Raw genomic sequence first — 19,230 nt, 5'->3', positions numbered from 1 at the left:
AGACTGATCTCCTTCTACCCAGTAACATATTTTGTCACATTTCAGTCTAGTTTCTATCTTATTATACCACAGCAGCCTAAACTATCTGAAACTTTTCATATTTATATTTTCAGTAAAAATGTACTTTAAAATGTATGGGGGAAAAATTCTACCTAAAAGTTTTATTTTTCCTAAATTATGGCTTATGATAAAAATTATTATTACTATCGTGATCATTGTATCAGGGAGTTGAATTGCCTTTATGTAAAATATAAAATTGATTACAAAATGAAGTGCAAACTGCAATTAGTATAAAAACATGTAAATATTAAGTTTTGTGTTTCAGTGGTTTAGCTTGTAAATGACATTGATTACATTTGTTAAAGTGATTCAGTTTTTTTGTTGAGTTCCTCTGTATTTTTGAGTGTATGTAAGTATCACAGATTTCAAGGAGTTTGTAATTTTACACATAAATTACAAAATATAATCTATATCTAACAATAAGTGTCATCATAAATAGAATATTTAATTGCATTGTAAGATATTATATTAATATTTTTACAGTAATTAAAATTAACTAATTCTTAGCTTTATTAATTTTATATGTAATACTGAACTGTCACCTAATGGTTTTTTTTCAAAATTTTGCTTAAACAAATTTTTTATTGAATAAAATATTACCAGTAATGATTATCATTATATTATTGCTAGTTTCAAATAACAATCTAATAATCTTTGAAATTTACATTATTTATGTTTTATTATACTTATTAAAAGATTTTCAATTGTAGATTGAAATAAAGAATAAATTAACACTAAAAATGTTTTTATTTTTCGTTTTGATTCATTTTCTTCTAAATGATGTACAAAATTGTGTTGAAAGGATGAAATATTATTTGGAAATAAAAAAGTTACTTATTTTATAAAATTGAATGCTATTGATTTGGATAATAAAAAAAAATGGTTTGGTGTTAATTTTTTTGTGGGTTTGAAAATGAATGTTGGAGTTATAAAGTTATAATATTTATTAAGTTTTACTTACATTGATAAATTATTCATGAAATGTGTTCAATGTGAACATCATTCGTCACTCAGCACACATCCAGCCGATAGGAGAGTTCATCCCATACTTTAATCAAAACGTCTTGAGTAATTGATGTGACAGCTGCTTCAGTCCTGTGTCTCAAGTCGGTCAGCTAATAATCGTGGCACATACACTTGATCCTTAATAAACCCCCAAAGAAAAAAATCACACAGGATCAGATCGGGTGAACGTGGATGCCACAGCAAACAAGCCCTGTCATCTGGTTCCTGGCAACCAATCCAGCAGTTGGGAAGAATTCCATTCATCCAATCATGTACAGCATTATGCCAGTGAGTAGACGCATCATCTTGTTGTCTAATAAGTTCTGTTGTTAATGCAGATGAGTAAAGAACGATACCTGTAGCATACCAAGATAGTTCATTCTAGACGCACTTGCTTCTGCAAAAAAGAATGGCTCGTAAACTTGCTGTCAGGGTATGGTATGGAAAACATTCACTCTGTAATATTTTGTTAAGATTTTCCAATTCCCATATATGCACGTTATGAGTGTTTACTTTTCCCGTAACGTGAAATGTTGATTCATCACCGAACATGACTTGATTAAGAAAGTCTTCTTTGTCATCACGGTAAATCATTTCATGTGCGAAGGTAGCACGGCTTTAGAGCTTATAACAGCTGTAAACAATATGAACATGGTTGTAAGCGTTCCTTAAAACCCTCTACACAGATGTCTAGGATTAGGCACAAGACACGTTCAACATTGTCTTCGGACATATTCAGTCATCCTGTACTCTTCTCTTTACAAATACAGCCAGTGGTTTCAATTTGTTTATACTTTGTATGAATGTTATTGTCACTTTGGGGGATCAAAACAGAACATACATTGAAAGGTAATTACAGATTCCCACTTTTCAAACTGCAAAACACAGAACGTTTTCTGCTGGCGAGTCATCATCTTTGTTACTAGCACTTCTTAAGCAGAAGGTACAGAAAAAGGTACAGGTTTTTGTTAATGAGCTTGTGCGCAGCGTATGTGAAACTTGAAAAATATTAGATAGTTTTAAAACGTTGATATTCATTTTGAAATGCACAGTACATTAAATTATTAAATACACTTGTGATTTATTGAATGAATGGAAATAAATTGTAATAACAGAAGTATCATTAAGTAAAAAGAAAAAATTAAATTGTGATCTTATAATACTGAAAATAGAAAAACATTTTTAAGCTTACAATTTAAAAAAGATAATAAAAGTATTAGAGGTGACTCCAGGGTTTTGGTAATATTGTATCAAAATTATATTTTTTCTATCTGTATTGATATCGATCGTATCAAGACTGCAGTTGTTCTCCTGGGTAGCTATTGTTGGAAGTCGATTGGGAACAATAACTGAAGTGGTGCAGGTGGAAGGTCCTTGGATGCTCTCAGTGCTTCCTGCCCTGGTAACTAATAGTTTTTGACAAATGCAGTGACCATGAGTATTTGTGAGCATGACTGATTAGAGAGTTCTGCTCCTGATAACATGTATGAATAAATGTGGAAACACTATATCCTTGTACTATAGATTTCAGCGAGAGCGGTAATGTTGTAATTTTAAATTGTATTTTTTGATGTGCCTGTTATCATCTGACATTTACAGAACAATTTTTCTTTATGCTAATTAGGTTTGGTTAATGTGAAAAAAGTTTTCTACTGATAATTGATCAATTTATTTGGTTTCTTTTTATTAGATGAGGTATTCTTATATTGAAATTAAACCAGATTAATTGTTAATAATAGGTTAATTTATTCTTTTTTTTATATGTTTAAATAGTTTCTTATTACTATTAATTTATTGAATGAGTAGACAATTTTTTAACCATACAGTATCATTTTTTCCTTGAAATATATTTTTTGTTGCTGTCACAGATATGTTAGGGTAATTGTTTTGTAAAAATATATTTTTTGTTTTGTAAATGTTTTATATTTATTACATTGTAATGGACAGTATACTGAAGTATGATTTTTGTGTAAGATCTTTTTGAAACAAATTGCTTCAATTGTTTACATTGTAATGGTGTAGATGAAATATTTTTTCAGTTTTTTTAATTTGTTTTTGTTTAAATTTTAATCTAGAAATTGTACCATTTAAAAAATGTTCTAAGAATAAGGTTTTGTGTACAAAGCTTTCATAGTACCTATTTATTTAATATGAGTTGTGTTAATAAAAAGTTTAAGTTTAAATGGAAAAATTTGATTATATTATCCTTAGCTCTTAGTTAGGAAATGATTTTGTCAAAGATTAAAGGATATAGCAGCCTCTATGTATCTATTAACTATTGTATAATGGCATAAATTGTAAGGTGATTTTACTTATGTATTAATGTTAAAGATAAGCTGCTAAATAATACCATATTGATTGCATTATTATTAAAAAAAAGATTTATTGCAACAAATTTATAATTTTTTAATTTTATCAACAATACAAATACTGTACTTTTTTTCACAGTACTGTACTGTACTATCTTCACATTGACAATCAAATATATGCAGTTATTTTGGTCTTTACACAAATTTTGTAAATTACAAAAAAAGCTGCTCTGGATTGAAAATTCGCTAAAAACTCAATTACAATTAAAAAATTATAAGTGTGATGAAATAATTTTTTTGAGCTACATAACATTGTCATTAAATTTTTTCTTAATTTTTACACTATTACCAAATACCTTCGGAGATAAATATTTTTTCTGCTTTTGAGATCTTTCTGATTAATTAATGGTCTGACACAATAGCACAAATTTAACAAAATTGAACTACATTACTTGAATTTTTTCTTTTTTTTGACCTTCATGGGATCACTTTAGTCAATTTTTATAGGAAGGGTTCTTCAGTTTCCTGTCAGCCCAATATTTATTCATTCTATCGAATCTTAATTTGTTTTCTGAAATCACCCTTCCTGTTGTTTGTAGGTAGATTTTTGCAGTTGTGTTGCAAAAGTTTTGTAATAGTCCCTAGAATTGGTTTTATGGTAATTTTCTTCTATTGGGTTTTTTGGAACTATCTTTTAATTTTCCTAATAGACTATGTGAATTTCTTTCTAATATCTTTAAGATTGGTGGCGTTCTCTTCTGTTTTAAAGTTTAACTATGCTTGGTGTCTTTATGTAACTTATCACATTCAGAGTTCCACCAAGTATGTTTTTGTGGGGGTTTATTGACACTAAATTTTCAGCTTGTTTTAGTTATAAATTATTAGTTAGGTTTAGTCCAAGTTTTTTCCAAATATTCTTTGTTTTTGAGGATCGTATTTTCTTCTTTCTTTGAATGTTGCTGGTTTTTTCTTCCTTTTGGTGTGAATTTTATTCTGAGTTATATTAGGTAGTGGTCTGAGTCGGTGTTAGTTCCTCTTAGTACTTTTATATTGTGAATTTCTTTGTGGAAAGATTTTTCCACACAGAAGTGATCCAACTGCCATTTCCCTTTTCTCTATTCCAGATGTTTCCAGGGTTTTAGTTTGCTTGGTTTCCATTTGAAATGTATGGATTTGAAAATGAAATTGTGTTCTCTGCAGAGTTCAACAGGTCATAAACAGTTTTTGTTTGTGTGTTTTTGGTGTGCCCATTTCCCAATAATATCACAGTATTTCTTTTCCTTGCCCAATTGGGCATTGAAATCTCCTATTAAAATTTTAACATTGCTTTTATTAAATTATTGTTTGTTTGAGGGGTTCCCATAATTTTTCTACTCTTTTCTTGTTCTTGTAAGAAAACTTTTCTTATTAGTAGGTGTATGTGTGTTTATTATAAATTTAGTATAGATTTTTAGTATAATTTAACTTTGGCCTATCTAGATTTTATTATATAAAAAAATTGTAAAAAACTGGGGGTATTGTTTCATTACTTTTTTTGTCCGTGTTTTCCATTGTATATTCTGTACCCTTGAGACTCAAACTGTTCTTTTGTCATGTTCATCATTTCCTGGAGTCTCGCTATTAAGATTTACAAACTGTGTTTTTTTTTTGTTAAATTTTATGTCTAAATGTAAATAATAATCTATTTAATGTATATTTTCTTACATTCTTTTTAAATTTGAGATGCAGAGGAATATTCTTTGATAATTTTATTACTTAACATATTAGCTACTGCTGTTTTTGGAGTATACATTACCCCCATGTTGAAACCATGTTTGTTAGACATTCCTGCCTGAAACCTGCTTAAGTAGAAACAAGAAATAAATAAGCAGTCATTTGTTAGTGTAATAAGTGGAAAGGTTCTTGTCATTTACAGAACTGTGGGTATAACTGCAAATGTGTTGTAAATAAAATGATTATGATTAATTTTGGTATATGAGGTTAACCTTAGTGTATGAGGTTATAGTAAACGAATGATTTAATGAGGAATGTTTTTTTTTATTGTTTTGTATATAACATTTTTTTTCTTGATTGTTTTTCATTAGCATAATATATTTTGAATCTATTTTATTATTAAATTATCTTTATTTAACTGTTATAGAGTAATTAATTATCACGGAGTTGTAGAATGAATAGAATGAGACAATCATTGGTATTTCAGCAATTTCATTTGAATAAACAAGGCTTCATAAATTCCATATCTCATTTAGGATAACTGCTCTACACTTATACATATGGCAAATTTCTCCGCATCACTTGGCTTTTGTTTGTGTATCTTTTGAGCTGCTACAAGTACTGTATATCAAGAGGTAAGAATTTGTTCTCTTCAAAGTGTAAAAAAGACGTAACACAAATTGGTATATTTACATCAGCATTTTAAGTTATTTGTTATAAAATTTCAGGGGACGTCTCTATTATTTTTGAAAATGTTGGTCGGTTCTTTGTGTAATGTATTCATACGTAGATCTTTATTTTCTGTAACAAGTACTTAGATGTATTCTTATGGTTTTGTGATAAATTATTAGGGGTTTTTTTAACTGTTTGTCTTTTACGTTATAATATTTTCAGTTCTTTACTTTTCTTACACTTAATTAATTTGTTGAAATATGGTAATATTTCAACAATAATATATATAATATATATATGTATATTTTTTCTTTCTAACCAATTTTTATTTAATTTCATTTAATGTGCATATAATATTTTCTGTAAGTTAGTGATAGTTTGTAAAAAATATTACAATCAGAAAATCAGAATTAAATTGGTATCCGTATGCTATAATAAAAACTATTCTGTTATGTATTAAATTTATGTTTGTGTTATGAATTTTTGCGGTTTTATCGTAATTATATTGATTTACTTTAACATTTTCTATAAATTTTACTTTTACCATCACTAAATTATTGTTGTTAGTTATTATTTTTTATACCAGACATTGACTTAGAATTTAATTATGTAAATCATGTTGAGAACACAGACTATTTTTTAACACATTACTGCAATATGTTTTTACCACACACAACTGTATTTATGTTTCCACTGGTGTATTAAATTACACCCAAGTCTTATGAGCAAGCTTTTGTCTATTCTAACACTTCTGTCAGCCATTGATAGAACTATCTGTGAATTTTGTATTCAAATTTATTTTAAAAATAAATTAGGAGAGTAGATGAAAATACACCTGTCATACAGAGAGCAAATCGAGAGAATTTATGATAATAAATTCTTCTAGAAGACTTACATAACCAATGTATTAAAACAAAATAAATAATAAAAAAAAAAATTAGATCTAAAATGTTATAGGTTAGATCAAAAAGACTTTAGTATTAAGTATAAAGTAAATATTGTGTAGTTTTATTCAATATTTTAACTGCAGGAATGGTAAGGTATGGATACATTTTTTTCTTTAATTTGCAGCTTATGTAAAATAACCTGTTTGTGGTGTTTATACTGATATTACTTTTTTTTTTATTGGTCATGAAATAATATCTTGTGTTTTACTTTTCTTTAGTTTTTCTGGGTGTATTGTTGTGTATGTAATTGTTGATTCAGTTTCCTTGTTAATTTGTTTGAAACTCCTGAAGAATTTAGTATATATATATTTTTTTTCTAAAGTCAATCTTTTCAAGACCGGTATTCCTCTGTACTAGTATACAAATTAGAAACCAAATTGATCCACCTAAGTGCAGAAATATACATTAAATAAGATGACACTACTTACCTTATTTCATATTTTACAAAAACATTTTCATGGAAACCCACATTTTCAATTGTAATTATTTTATTTTAAACTGTTTGTATCAAACTACATTCCACACTTAAATACATTCAAATTTATCAAAAAATAAAATATAAATATAAAATTTTTTTATTTTAAAAATTAAGACTTTTAAATTCAAATATAGAAGTTAAAATTAAAAACTACATGTAGTTTATATATATATATATATATATATATATATATACACATAACAGATCAACCCAAGTAGGATGATTTACCTTATTTTATTACATAAGAGAAGCGCTTCGTGAACTTAATTTGCATCATCAGCTTAATTATATTTATATATATATTTTAAAAAACATCATAAACTTGCAATACATAATATCACTTATTCATTTATATTTTGTTAACATTTTTTAAACTAATTAAATTTTATTAAAAATGTTTAAATCTACTTTATCATATTTTAAAAGGTATACAAAAATTTTAAAAACTTTTATTTAAATTAAAAATTATAATCAAAATTGATGTGAAAAATAAAAAATCTAATTTTCAAAGCATTTGACACTGTTGGTATAATACAATTCTATAAATTAAAGTTCCACTTACCAAAAATTTAAAAATATATTTCCAAGTACTTTCAGAGTTGCTACTTCATTAACAGCGATTTCTTATAAGATTTTTAACTCAAAATTCATATCATATGTATAATTATATTTAAAGTAAAATTATTATGTTCATTATAGTCAGTCGTCAAGAAATAAAAAGTAATTTATACATCAATAAGACAGTAAACATCATGTCCATCAGATGTTTATGAGTATTATCTGATGTGTAAATCATTTTTTATTTCTTGACGACTGACTATTATGAACATAATTTTAATTTAAATATAATTATACATATGACATATGAATCTTGAATTAAAATCTTATAAGAAATCCCTGATGATGGAGTAACAACTCCGAAAATAAAGTATATAAACTACAAGAAATTAATTTAGTTCAAACAAAATTGATACTACATTTATATCAGTATGTGGTTTATGAGCTCTTTCTCCCTTTGTGGGACGACTGTTTAAAACTATTTCTCCTTGCAGAAGCTGTCTTACAGGCGAATGAGAAATTACATCTATCATTATTGAAAATATTTTTAATATATTTGAACATAGAATTTCTTTGTAAATTTCTTAATTGCAGCTTTGATTATACACTACACCTATAAAAAATTAATCAGAAAACAGAAACATTTTGGTATTTGACTGCTATCCAAAACATTTTGTCTCGGAAATATATAAATAATTATAGATCTCTACCCTTTTTCTTCTTCATGTTCCTAACTTAATTACCCTAGCATTTGCATTGCATTGGTCTGTTTATAAGTCATTTTTTATCAACTCTTTCTTACAAATGTTTGAGACTATTTATTTTGTTTAAGGATTTTGAAAAAACACCATCAATGGTTTTGCATGATTTTTTGTAGCTTGCACCACTTAACAGTTTCAAAAAGAAACTATTTAAGTGCTTCTGATTTTTCATCAGCAAAATTGACATTGAAGTCAGCAGGTCAAATAATTGGTAGTTCATGATGTTTGTGCCTCATCCACTGAGCAATTTGTTCATTATACTCTGCTAGTACTCTCTTAAGGAAAATGTCACTTTTGTTTTGATATATTGCACAACTCCTGCAGCATGATTTTCTTCTCTTTTAAATTTAGCAATACAATTGAAATTAGGAATGTCCAGTTATTGATTGTCATCCATCTATGTCTTGGAGACTAAGAAGACATTAATGTTTTGAGTGACTGTATCGGTTAAATCCAATCAGTGATTTTTAAGGCCTTGGCAATTGTAGGTAAATATTGAAATCCATGGTTGTCTTAACTTTTGTCTGTAAAGTATTTAATGATAATCTTTTAAATTCTTGTAATAATGAACACATAGTATGTTTGTGGCCATGATAGAATCTAAATTTAGTTTCATCGTTATGAGGTGTAACGGTATATAAATTTCCAATGTTGGTGATGCGTGAGAGTGGTTCTACATAAACCAGTTGTTGGAAATATCTTTTTGTCATACTCATAAATGATTTCATTAAATGTTTCACCTTATGACTTATGTATGGTCATTGCACGTGCCACCAACAAAGTGTGTTTTTGTTTGACAGTAACATTTTTATTGTTAAAAGTATATTAGTTGTCTGTAATTTTTTTTCTATTGGTACCACTAAATCACCTTATTGATTTTGTACAGTTAATTGAGCAGCTGTTAGTTTCTATATATATGTAGCACACGGTAGTCATAATGGGGAAATCAGCTAATGTGTGATGCTTTTTTGTGACCTTGTGTTTTCTCAGTTTACTCCTCCCCATCCTGAAACCTGCATTAAAAAGCTTCGCTTTTGTAAGAACTTGTTCTTACAATATCAGTTCTTTCTAACAGTACTGAAATAACATATATCCCCAGAAAAAACTGAATAAGCTTCTAAAAGAGGAAGTTTGAAGTCCACAGTTAACAGTGCAATTTCTTCAAATTTAAAAACGAATGGTTTATAAGTAAAATTTTGTTTACTTAACTCATTATTATGAATTGAAATTATTATTAATTTTGATCATTTTCATGGTTTTATGAAGTACATTATTTTGTAAGAGCCAGAAATACTTCAGTAGCAAAAATTACTAAAATTTACTAAAACATTTAAAATTACTAAAAACATTATTTTCATTAATAGAGTGGAAGAAGGTTTTTAATTATTTTTTTTTTAATTTTCTATTGTTAATATTGTAAATGAATTACACCCAATAGAATAATATAAAACAGAACTCATCACCAATTAAGACATTTTTCAGTCCTTAGATCATTTATAGCTTTTATATTTAATTGTTATTACATATTAAAATTGTTAGTTGAAACAATATTTTTTGTAATTTAAAGAAAAGGAGAGAAAAGGTGAATTTAATTATATGGTGAAAAACAGTTGGATTTTATAGTAACACCTCAGAAATCAGAATGCAAGATAGTTAGCAAATTTAACAATTTGAAATTTTTAATAATATTTTAAATAAATTGTCCTTATAAAATAATTGGTGTTTTATATATATATATATATATTTTAATTAAAAGTGTAATTGTAATATTTTGTGATTATTGTTTTTTTCTAATTTTATGCTATGTTTAAAAAAGAGATGTTATGCTACAATATTATCTTTTATGAGCCATGGTATGTTCAAAAGAAAACACTATTTAAATGAGTAGTTTATTTTAACTACGTATATATCAGTCATCACATTTTATGTTCTATATTCTACTTAGAATTTACTTATTTTATAATGGTCTATTTATTAATATAGATGAAGATAATCAATAAAGTGGAGTATTGTTCAAATTTAAAAATTTGAATATGAATTTGTTTAATAATGTAAAGAATCAACTGAAATGTTATTTTGTAGCAAAAGAAATACAAAGGTTTTTGTAATTACACTTTCAGTTCTTTGATGAGCTCTTTGTTTCTTCTGATGTTGTAACTTTTTTGTTATTCTCCTGAAGAATAAGTCAGAAGCTGTTCAAGTAAGGTGATTGTGGTTTCCAAATTCCTTTGGGGTTATGTGATCATAGAAGTATGCTCCTATCTTGTTATAAATACCCATTCAATATTTCTCTCATTTCAGATTAAGGTTTTTTTTTTTTGATGAATTGATCCAATTATTTCTGAATAGTAGTAACATTGTATATTTATTGTGTTTTCAATGAACATGAGACCCAAAAGAATTTCTCTTGAAATTGTCCATATATCTACTTGGTTGGAATGCAATGGGTCACTTGTGAATAGTGTTTGTGTGTAATAACACTTCAAATGAGAGCTTTATGAGTTTGAGGTATATACAAAAATATTAACCAAATATCTTAACCGGGAAAATTTTTCATTCAATTTTTTTTTTTCTTTTTAATGAGATTTGTTATAAATCACTCTTAATATTAATCCTCTGAGCATTATCTTTCTAAAAACTATTAAGTACTGGTAAATTAATTTCCCTTGTGAGCCTCTTCCTATACTGGAATAAGTTATTAATCTTTGCCCAAAATATTGGGTCAACAATTTTACTCCTTAAAGCATTTATGGCATGAGCCAGTCTTCTGAAATTTATTAATAGATTTTAATGTAATGTTAGTTTTGAAAACTTATGTAACTCTCAAACTATCAACTTATATATCACACACACACACACTCTCTCTCTCTCTCTCTCTCTCTCTCTCTCTCTCTCTCTCTCTCTCTCACACACTCACTTACTCACTCATATATCTTATATCTCATATATCTTTATCATTTTTTTGAAAAAATATATGTATTTAAATATATTTGAAAAATATATTTAAATACCCTACAAAACAGTTCTAACGTTATACATGATACAAAAGATAAAAGCAAACATCTCGAAGATGGTATAGATATTACATGCAAGGCTCAGTAAACATGAGAGGCATGTCCAGAGAGTTGCTCACTTTGCTCAATAGGAAATGTTTTGAATACTCTACATTTTGTTTCACAAAATCAATTAATTATAATAACTGCATTCAAAGTATTTGTATGTTTGTAAAATATCTTAAGTACATATTTAAAAATATTAATTTTTTTTCCAATTAATAGAAATAGGTAAGTGTGTGTGTATATATATATATATATATATATATATATATATATATATATATATATGTTTTTTTTTTAATTATTATTAAACCTCTAACGTTAATAAAAACACTGAGAAGCATTTTATTATTATTCACAATGAGTATATACTGAATTATTTGTATTTTATGTAACAGAAGAGAGCTGTTTGTATAAGTATAGTCATTTTTATTTGTACAATCTTTAAATAACTAATTTATAATATTTATTTTAAAAATATAACATAATAATATTTATTCAGTCAATTAGATATTAATATATATATATATATATATATTTGATAAACTAATCAATTAAATTCAACACTATATCTATTAATAGATATATATAAATTGTATTATATATAAATTATATATTTTTATTTAACTTATCTAATAATGTTTTCTTTCTTTGCATAAATCTTTCTTTTAAAAGTTTTTTTTGATAATTATCATATCTTAAAATTACCTATTAATAAATTAAGTAAATATAATATGTTAAGTTATAGTTATTATATTGTAGTTATTTCAGGAAAAAAGATGATTAATTAACAGACTGCTTTATTAGTGATAATTTGTAAATATGTCATTATTTTTTTATTATCGTGAAATTATGTTAAAAAATATTTTTATAGAAAACTAATAATAAAGTATATTATATGAAATGCTACATTTTACATTATTTTAGCTAGGAAGTTCCCTTCTAATTCATTGTAGATTGATATGTTATTTTCTAATTTTTATTTATCTTTAATAGTTACTGTAGACTTTAAAAAACTACTCTGTTGTTCTTACATCTACATTGCTGTAGATTTAAACATTAAACTTCTTGCTCTTTATTGCTAAGGAATAAAATTGGATATAAGATAGTAATCTTTCTGTGTAATTAATTTTTATGAATCATTGATTGTTCATTCCATCTTCAAATTGAATTTTCTCTGTACTAATATATGTTGTGTTCTTTTCTTAGCCTTATCTTTTAGTAACATTATTATTTCTTTAACTTTATATCCATGTATTAATGTTTCAGTTATGCATATGCTGAAGTGGATATTACATGTTTTTTCATTAGTTTTTTAAAGTTTGCTTTTGAATCGTAATTACTAATTCGTTCTTTTTCTGAATAAAAATCAGTTTGTTGTTGTAAACTATTCCGTTATTACACCAAACTGGTTTTATTAATGATTGTGTTGATTGCTTGGTTTTAGTAATATTTGTGTCTGTTAAAGTTTCTGCGCAATGCCATGTGTAATAGAAAGTTCAACATTCTATATAAATAATGTTAACGAGCAAATTTATAAATTTAAATGGCAATTTCAAAATTTAAATTTAGTCCTTAAACTACAAATTACCATGTGAATTTATTTTCAAGGCCTGTAGAAAATAAAGATCCCAAGACTTGTGCTAGTATACAGGTGTTGGTATTAGAAACATGTATGTGTATTACATATAAACTACATAACAAAAATGTAAACAATTTTAATGTTTAAATGAATTGCCAACACCACCATCAATTAAGTACATTTGTCACTGGTATAAACAAATTTGAAGAATCATTGTGTTTATGTAAGGGGAAAATTCCATACAGTTTAGAGGAAATTTACAACAAATTCAAGATTAAGCGAAGTCTGAAAAGATCGCACTTTACATTAGCCGAGAAATTGCGAACATTCATATGCTGTTTGGCGTGTGTTAAAACAATGCACAATGCTTGGGTTTCAGGCCATATTGATTACATCTGGTACAAGTTATTTGTTTAAGCAATAAAAAAATAAAAAAATCTGTAATATTATTAATGATTACTGTTTTAGTTGATATTGAAAATCATCAGCAGTTACATTTAGTGACAAAGTAATATTTCCTTTAAGCAGTAAAGTTTCATATCATAATATTCACTTAATGGGGACTTGAGATTGTACTGCAAGAGTGAGATTTACCAAAATTTAATGTTTTTTTGTAGTTATGTTTACAAATCTTTACAGCCTTTTTTTTTTAGGGAAACAATAATAGGGCATTCTTATATTGCAATGCTGCAGCACTGGCTTTTTCCATAACTAAATGAATTCATTTTTCAGCAAAGATGGGCCCCAAATCAGCCCAACTGAGATTTCATCGGTTCCTAAATGAAACATTGTCTTGAGTTAGATATAGATATGACATATGGAAACCCAAGACTTGGCACTTCAGTCTTGGCCCCCAGTATTCCCAGACAATTACACATTGAGACTTTTTCTTGTGGGGATATGTGAAACAGAGTATTATGGTTCATCATTATCTGTTGATTTGGATGAGCTGAAAACCAGAATCACAGCTTCAGTAACTTCTGTGACAGAAGACTGTCTGCAACATGCTGGACCATATCTGGAATCATATATGTTATTTAATTAGTTTTGGAGTGCTGAATTCAAAATTTGTGCAATATGTCATGTTTTTTCAGTGTTTAAATAAAATATTATTTGTATTTATTCATTTGTATCATTCATCTGGATTCATTTAAAATCTGTTTAAATCAACTAAATTTTTATTTATTCAAACACAGATAAATTGAAATACATAAATACAATTTTAAAATAACAGTTTATAAAAGTCTAAGTTATCGTCTGTCACCACTATCAATTAATGATAAATGCTTTACATTTTTTTCACCAGCCACAAAGTTCTGGCGCAATGGCCAGTTCTTTTCTTGGTAATGACTTTTTGTGTCACAGCTATCCCAAAGACAAAAAAAACAACAATATTTTGTTAAACCACTTGTAAACCAAGAAGTAACGCAACAACTTTGAGATCACTGTAAACTTGCCACATATGCTGTTTTGTATTTTATTGCTTCTACTATTGATTCCATAGTTTCAGACATTTTTTCATATCAACTCCATGAGCTAATAGAATGGATGGCTGTTTGTTACCATTATGCAATAAAACTGCTTTCATACTAACTTTAGAATAGTCAATAAAAAAACTCCATTTTTCAGGAATATTTGGAATTCCAAGCTCATTCATCAGGCTATTGATATTAGTACAATCGCACAATATATTTTTCATAGTAAAATAAGTTGAAAGAGTTTTATTTAGTGTTCTAAATGTTGTAACTTTTGTTTTTGCTGCTAAAAGATTCTACTATTACAGTGTAGACCCCAGAAGTTTAGCTTGCTGCTTTAATAAATTTAAATCGCGAACTAAATCATTAAGTTCATGTTGTTGAATTAAATGAGAAGATTCTCATCAGACACAGGAAGAAATTCTTCAACATCCTCTACATCATCTACTATATTTACAGATTATTCTTCTAGCAATGTCAGATTAGATGGAGGTACAGGTAACTCCTTTTCTTGTGGCAGCGGCTTTAGAGCTGAGGATAAATCTGCATATTTTATGGACTTACTATTTTTGAATGAAAATCCAAATATATTTGTTATATAAAAGTAACAGTCAGTGAAGCAGTCCTTAGGTTCACACCAAACCATTGGTACAACAAACGGCATGGCGCATTCCCCTTTAACCATTCAGTTAGAGTTTCTGAGCACAATATGCAAATATTGTGCTCCTAGATTTTCTAGAGGCACCTAGATTTTATCTTGATCCTCGAGTACACAATCAAAATAAAATTTATAAACTGTTTTTATCAATTCAGAAATAGGCTTTCTTTGAGATTTAGGCATAAATGTATCACAGACATAAAAATTGTCTGGATGATTTGAACATCCAGAAACATTAGCAGAAGCCATGTTGTAGAAAATATAAACGATAAAAATCACTTTTTTATTATAAAGAATCAGTGAAAATATAGAAAATCACTAATAACTGTGAAACACAACACTTAGTATAGACAAGTGAAGCTAGACTGAATAAGATTTTAAGCTACGTATTAGGCAACAACAGATGTCTGAATTATGTGTCTACTTCTCATGATACATTGTGTACATTTATTTATATTTTTTTTATTAAGCTTGTATGCCTATTGTTTAAAAGTAGAAATGCAGAAACTATTCTTAATTGTAACCAGTAGTTGATCTGAGTTTATTATTAAGAAAATTTTACAAATTTACAATTTATATAAAACCTTTATGTGGTAACACAATTTCAATAGCATATAGCATATTTAAAATCAGCACCCAAATTTCAGTGAGAAAAGTTATGTAACATGTTAGATACAAATTTTGTGTTGACTGTTGTTAACATTATGGAGCAGGAATGTACCTTAGGATAAAATATTTCCTAGGAACAAAGGAATTGTGTGCATAATAGTAAAAATTTAAAGGTAACTGTGTTATCAGACATTTAACCAGCCATTTTGTATACGGAAGGTAGGTAATTTGAATCTTTTGCAGCTTTACTTTACTAAATGAGATATTTAAAATGAATATTATTTAATTCTAATTTTTTTGTTTTCCAATTTTTACAGAGGTAGGAGGGCTATTTAACTGGCTCTCAAACACTCGGTAATAAACAAGAAATTGCTGTTTTTCCTTAAGCTTAAATATGAAACCTAAACTGTTAGTATAACTGAATATTAATATTCAGAGGAAGATATATTCCAGTTGATTCTGAGTCATAGCATGTGTTGGAATGAAAATTTTGATATCAATGATATTTAACATAATCTTCCACTCAACAAAACGCACAGAAACTATTGTAATTATAGTAGGAATATTTTAGCTAAAAAGCACTATAAAATATAAAGATGATTAAAATATTTGAGAGCATTCATGCTGTATGGAAGTCTCCCAACAGTTTAATGAACCCATTTGCTGAAAATAGGAAGATGGACATTTTTCAGTTATAAGATTGCACTGCTTTGGCTGAAGCACATTAGTCATTTGATCTGATTATAACTGTATTTTATTGAGCTGTGAGTAATCAAATAATTGAAAGTTTATTAACAGATGTAAAAAAAATATTTTTATGCTAGTTTGTTTTTCGTTAATTAAACATATAATTTACCATGGAAATTATGGAAATAATAATGAAATTGGATGTTTTGAACGTTATACGTATAGACAGAAAAAAATAATAATATAATGAATTCAGAAATTGATCAAGAGAGGGATAATTTATTTTGAACGAATTAGCAAAGGAGGGATAGAATTGATTAAACTAAATTATTCTGGCAAAACTGAAAATGGTAGTTTTTAATGAATGGTAAACAAAGTTTTAAACATCACACATGATAAAGTATATATTGTTTATATGAAGAATGTTAGTATTTTTAAATCACCAAAAATTAAAAGGAACTGAAGATTAAGTAATTTCCAAAAAAAATATTCTTTCTGAAAAACAAAAATAAAGTAGAAAGTAAAATTATTCATTATATTAAAGTTTTTTTGTAGAATTCATCCCATTACATTAATAATTTAAGTTACAAATCATTGTTTATTCATTAAGTTTAACCATAAACAAATATTAATATACTCATATTTAATGATTTACGTGTCACTGTTGTGTGGTTGTAAGGTAATTTATAAGTCTCAGAGGTGATAGTTGGCTTCATTCTTCAGCAAATAAAAAAAAATCTTTCTTGTTTGATAGCTAGGTTGCTATAATCACTACAGTGTACTTTTGAACTGACTAACAGAGATATTTTTGTCATTCTTGAATTGTTAATACAAAATGTATTATGTTCTGTGTTTTTTTTTGTTTTTTTTTTTTTTATAAGACTACTAATTTCAAATTATGAACTTGTATAATTTCTTTAGATTTATTTAAGTAAGAAATAAAATCCTATAATCTTCCTATGAGCTAGAGCTGAATGGATACCAATTTCCCCCCAAAACAATATTTTTCATAGATGTGAGAATGAGTATTCTTACAACTTCAAATTTAGCTATTTTGTTTGATTATTATTCAGTACAGTGGAATCATTCTTTGTCAGTAAACAGTTCTAATGAAACTGGGTTTCATTATGATTTTGGTTTTTCTTGTTTGGTTTTTATAATACTATTGTGTGAATCCATCAACAGTTTTTGTTACTTTTTAACATATGAATAAGATTTAACATTTCTATAATACTCATATACAGAAATATAGTTCACTCTCCTACAAAATCTTGAAGTGACTACAATGCATCTATGAATCCTAATCCTGGACCTTTGCCAAAGTTTCACTTTAAACCATTTTTGGATACCTGGAACAAATATGGTTGAAAACACTTTCTCTCTTAGAAGCAAATTTTTCATTCAAAATCTTTTTTGAATACCTGAAACAATATGGTTGAAAACACTTTCTTGTCTATATCTCTTAGAAGCAAAATATAAACTGTTGGTTTTATTTCTTAGGTTTGGACTTTTTTCTTAAGATGTGCTGGGGATGTGATAAATCTGCTTATTAAAAACTTAATGACAACTGCATAACAGCTGTGAATGATTGATTACATTTTTTATAAATGTTATCCTTTGTAAAGAAAAAATTATTTTCAACTTATCCAGGTTTTTTTTTATAAATTTCTAGTTTTACTTTTACTTAATAATAAAATATTACTGTATTCAAAATTTTAAAAAATCAAATATGCTTGGATGGTGAATGGGATTAATTTTTGTAAGTGAACTGAATTAGAAAAGGTAAAACAAAAAATAATGTTTTTTCAGTTATATATATTTTTTCTTTTTTTTATATGTAGGTTCCATAACTGATAATGGTTTTATGATAGATAATCAGTTCCTTATCAGAGATAGTAATTTTATTTCGTAATCATTACCACAATGTTCTCCCGAAACTTCTTGTCATGTTCATTCTACCCTTAAAAAATTTTACTTAAAATTAACACCGTATATAAAAACCACCAGTTTTTTTCAATCTCAGCCAATATTTTTTTAAAGTTCAAAAACTTGATCACAGTCAGAAATTCACAATCTGTGACAAATTCGGTTTTAAAATTTTAAACCCAATGCATATAAAAATTGGATATATATAAAATTGGATTATATAATTATATAAAAATTGTATGTATAGGATAAAAATTGGTACACTACAGCAAAATATATAAAAAAATCAGACGATCTTAGGTTTTGTATGTGTGCCAATTTTTGCAAAAGAAATTACCATATTAACAATATTCATTACTTTCAAGATAATCTATATCAATATTATTGCCAAAGTATACAAGTTTTTAGTATGTCTTTTAAATGATAATTTTCTAATTATAATAATATTTACAGTGTTATCTCGGAACAATGAATAAATGTAGTGAATGTACATAACTGTCTAGTAGAAGAAAAACTAAACAGAAATTAATTCCTTATATTCTGGTTTTTTTTTTTCTTTTTTTGTTTAGTTTCTTTTTCTGGCCGACATCTTATTACAGTTGTCAATGTGATAGATGATAAAACAATTTTTTATCAGTTTGAAAAAATAATCTTGCCTGAAAAGAGGACTCAAAACCAAAACCTGTGGATGAAAGGCAGAGACACTATCATTTCGCTACAGAAATCGACAGAGT

General features: G+C 26.9%; 1 protein-coding gene across 5 annotated transcripts in view; it reads left to right on the top strand.

Annotated features, from left to right (window-relative positions):
* LOC142331096 (kelch domain-containing protein 1-like) overlaps nucleotides 1-18,199 on the top strand; it is a 65,184-nt gene extending 46,985 nt beyond the window's left edge. The window contains exons 10-11 of one of the 5 annotated variants that reach the window (XR_012757885.1): nucleotides 5,515-5,722; nucleotides 18,071-18,199. Coding sequence is in view for 3 of the 5 variants with exons in the window: in XM_075376767.1 (XP_075232882.1) it covers nucleotides 5,515-5,519 (5 nt within the window). In the remaining 2 variants the exon portion in view is untranslated. Of the gene's footprint in view, nucleotides 1-5,514; nucleotides 7,582-16,200; nucleotides 17,004-18,070 lie in introns of those variants that run through there. The other 4 variants (XR_012757886.1, XM_075376767.1, XM_075376765.1 and 1 more) reach the window with 4 other exon arrangements.
* The last annotated feature ends 1,031 nt before the right edge of the window (nucleotides 18,200-19,230 follow it).

The sequence above is a fragment of the Lycorma delicatula genome, chromosome 10, assembly GCF_047948215.1.
Source record: "Lycorma delicatula isolate Av1 chromosome 10, ASM4794821v1, whole genome shotgun sequence".
In the NCBI taxonomy this organism is placed as follows: domain Eukaryota; kingdom Metazoa; phylum Arthropoda; class Insecta; order Hemiptera; family Fulgoridae; genus Lycorma; species Lycorma delicatula.
The sequence above is the reverse complement of the archived record's forward strand: the minus strand, read 5'-3'. Positions and strand labels throughout refer to the sequence as shown.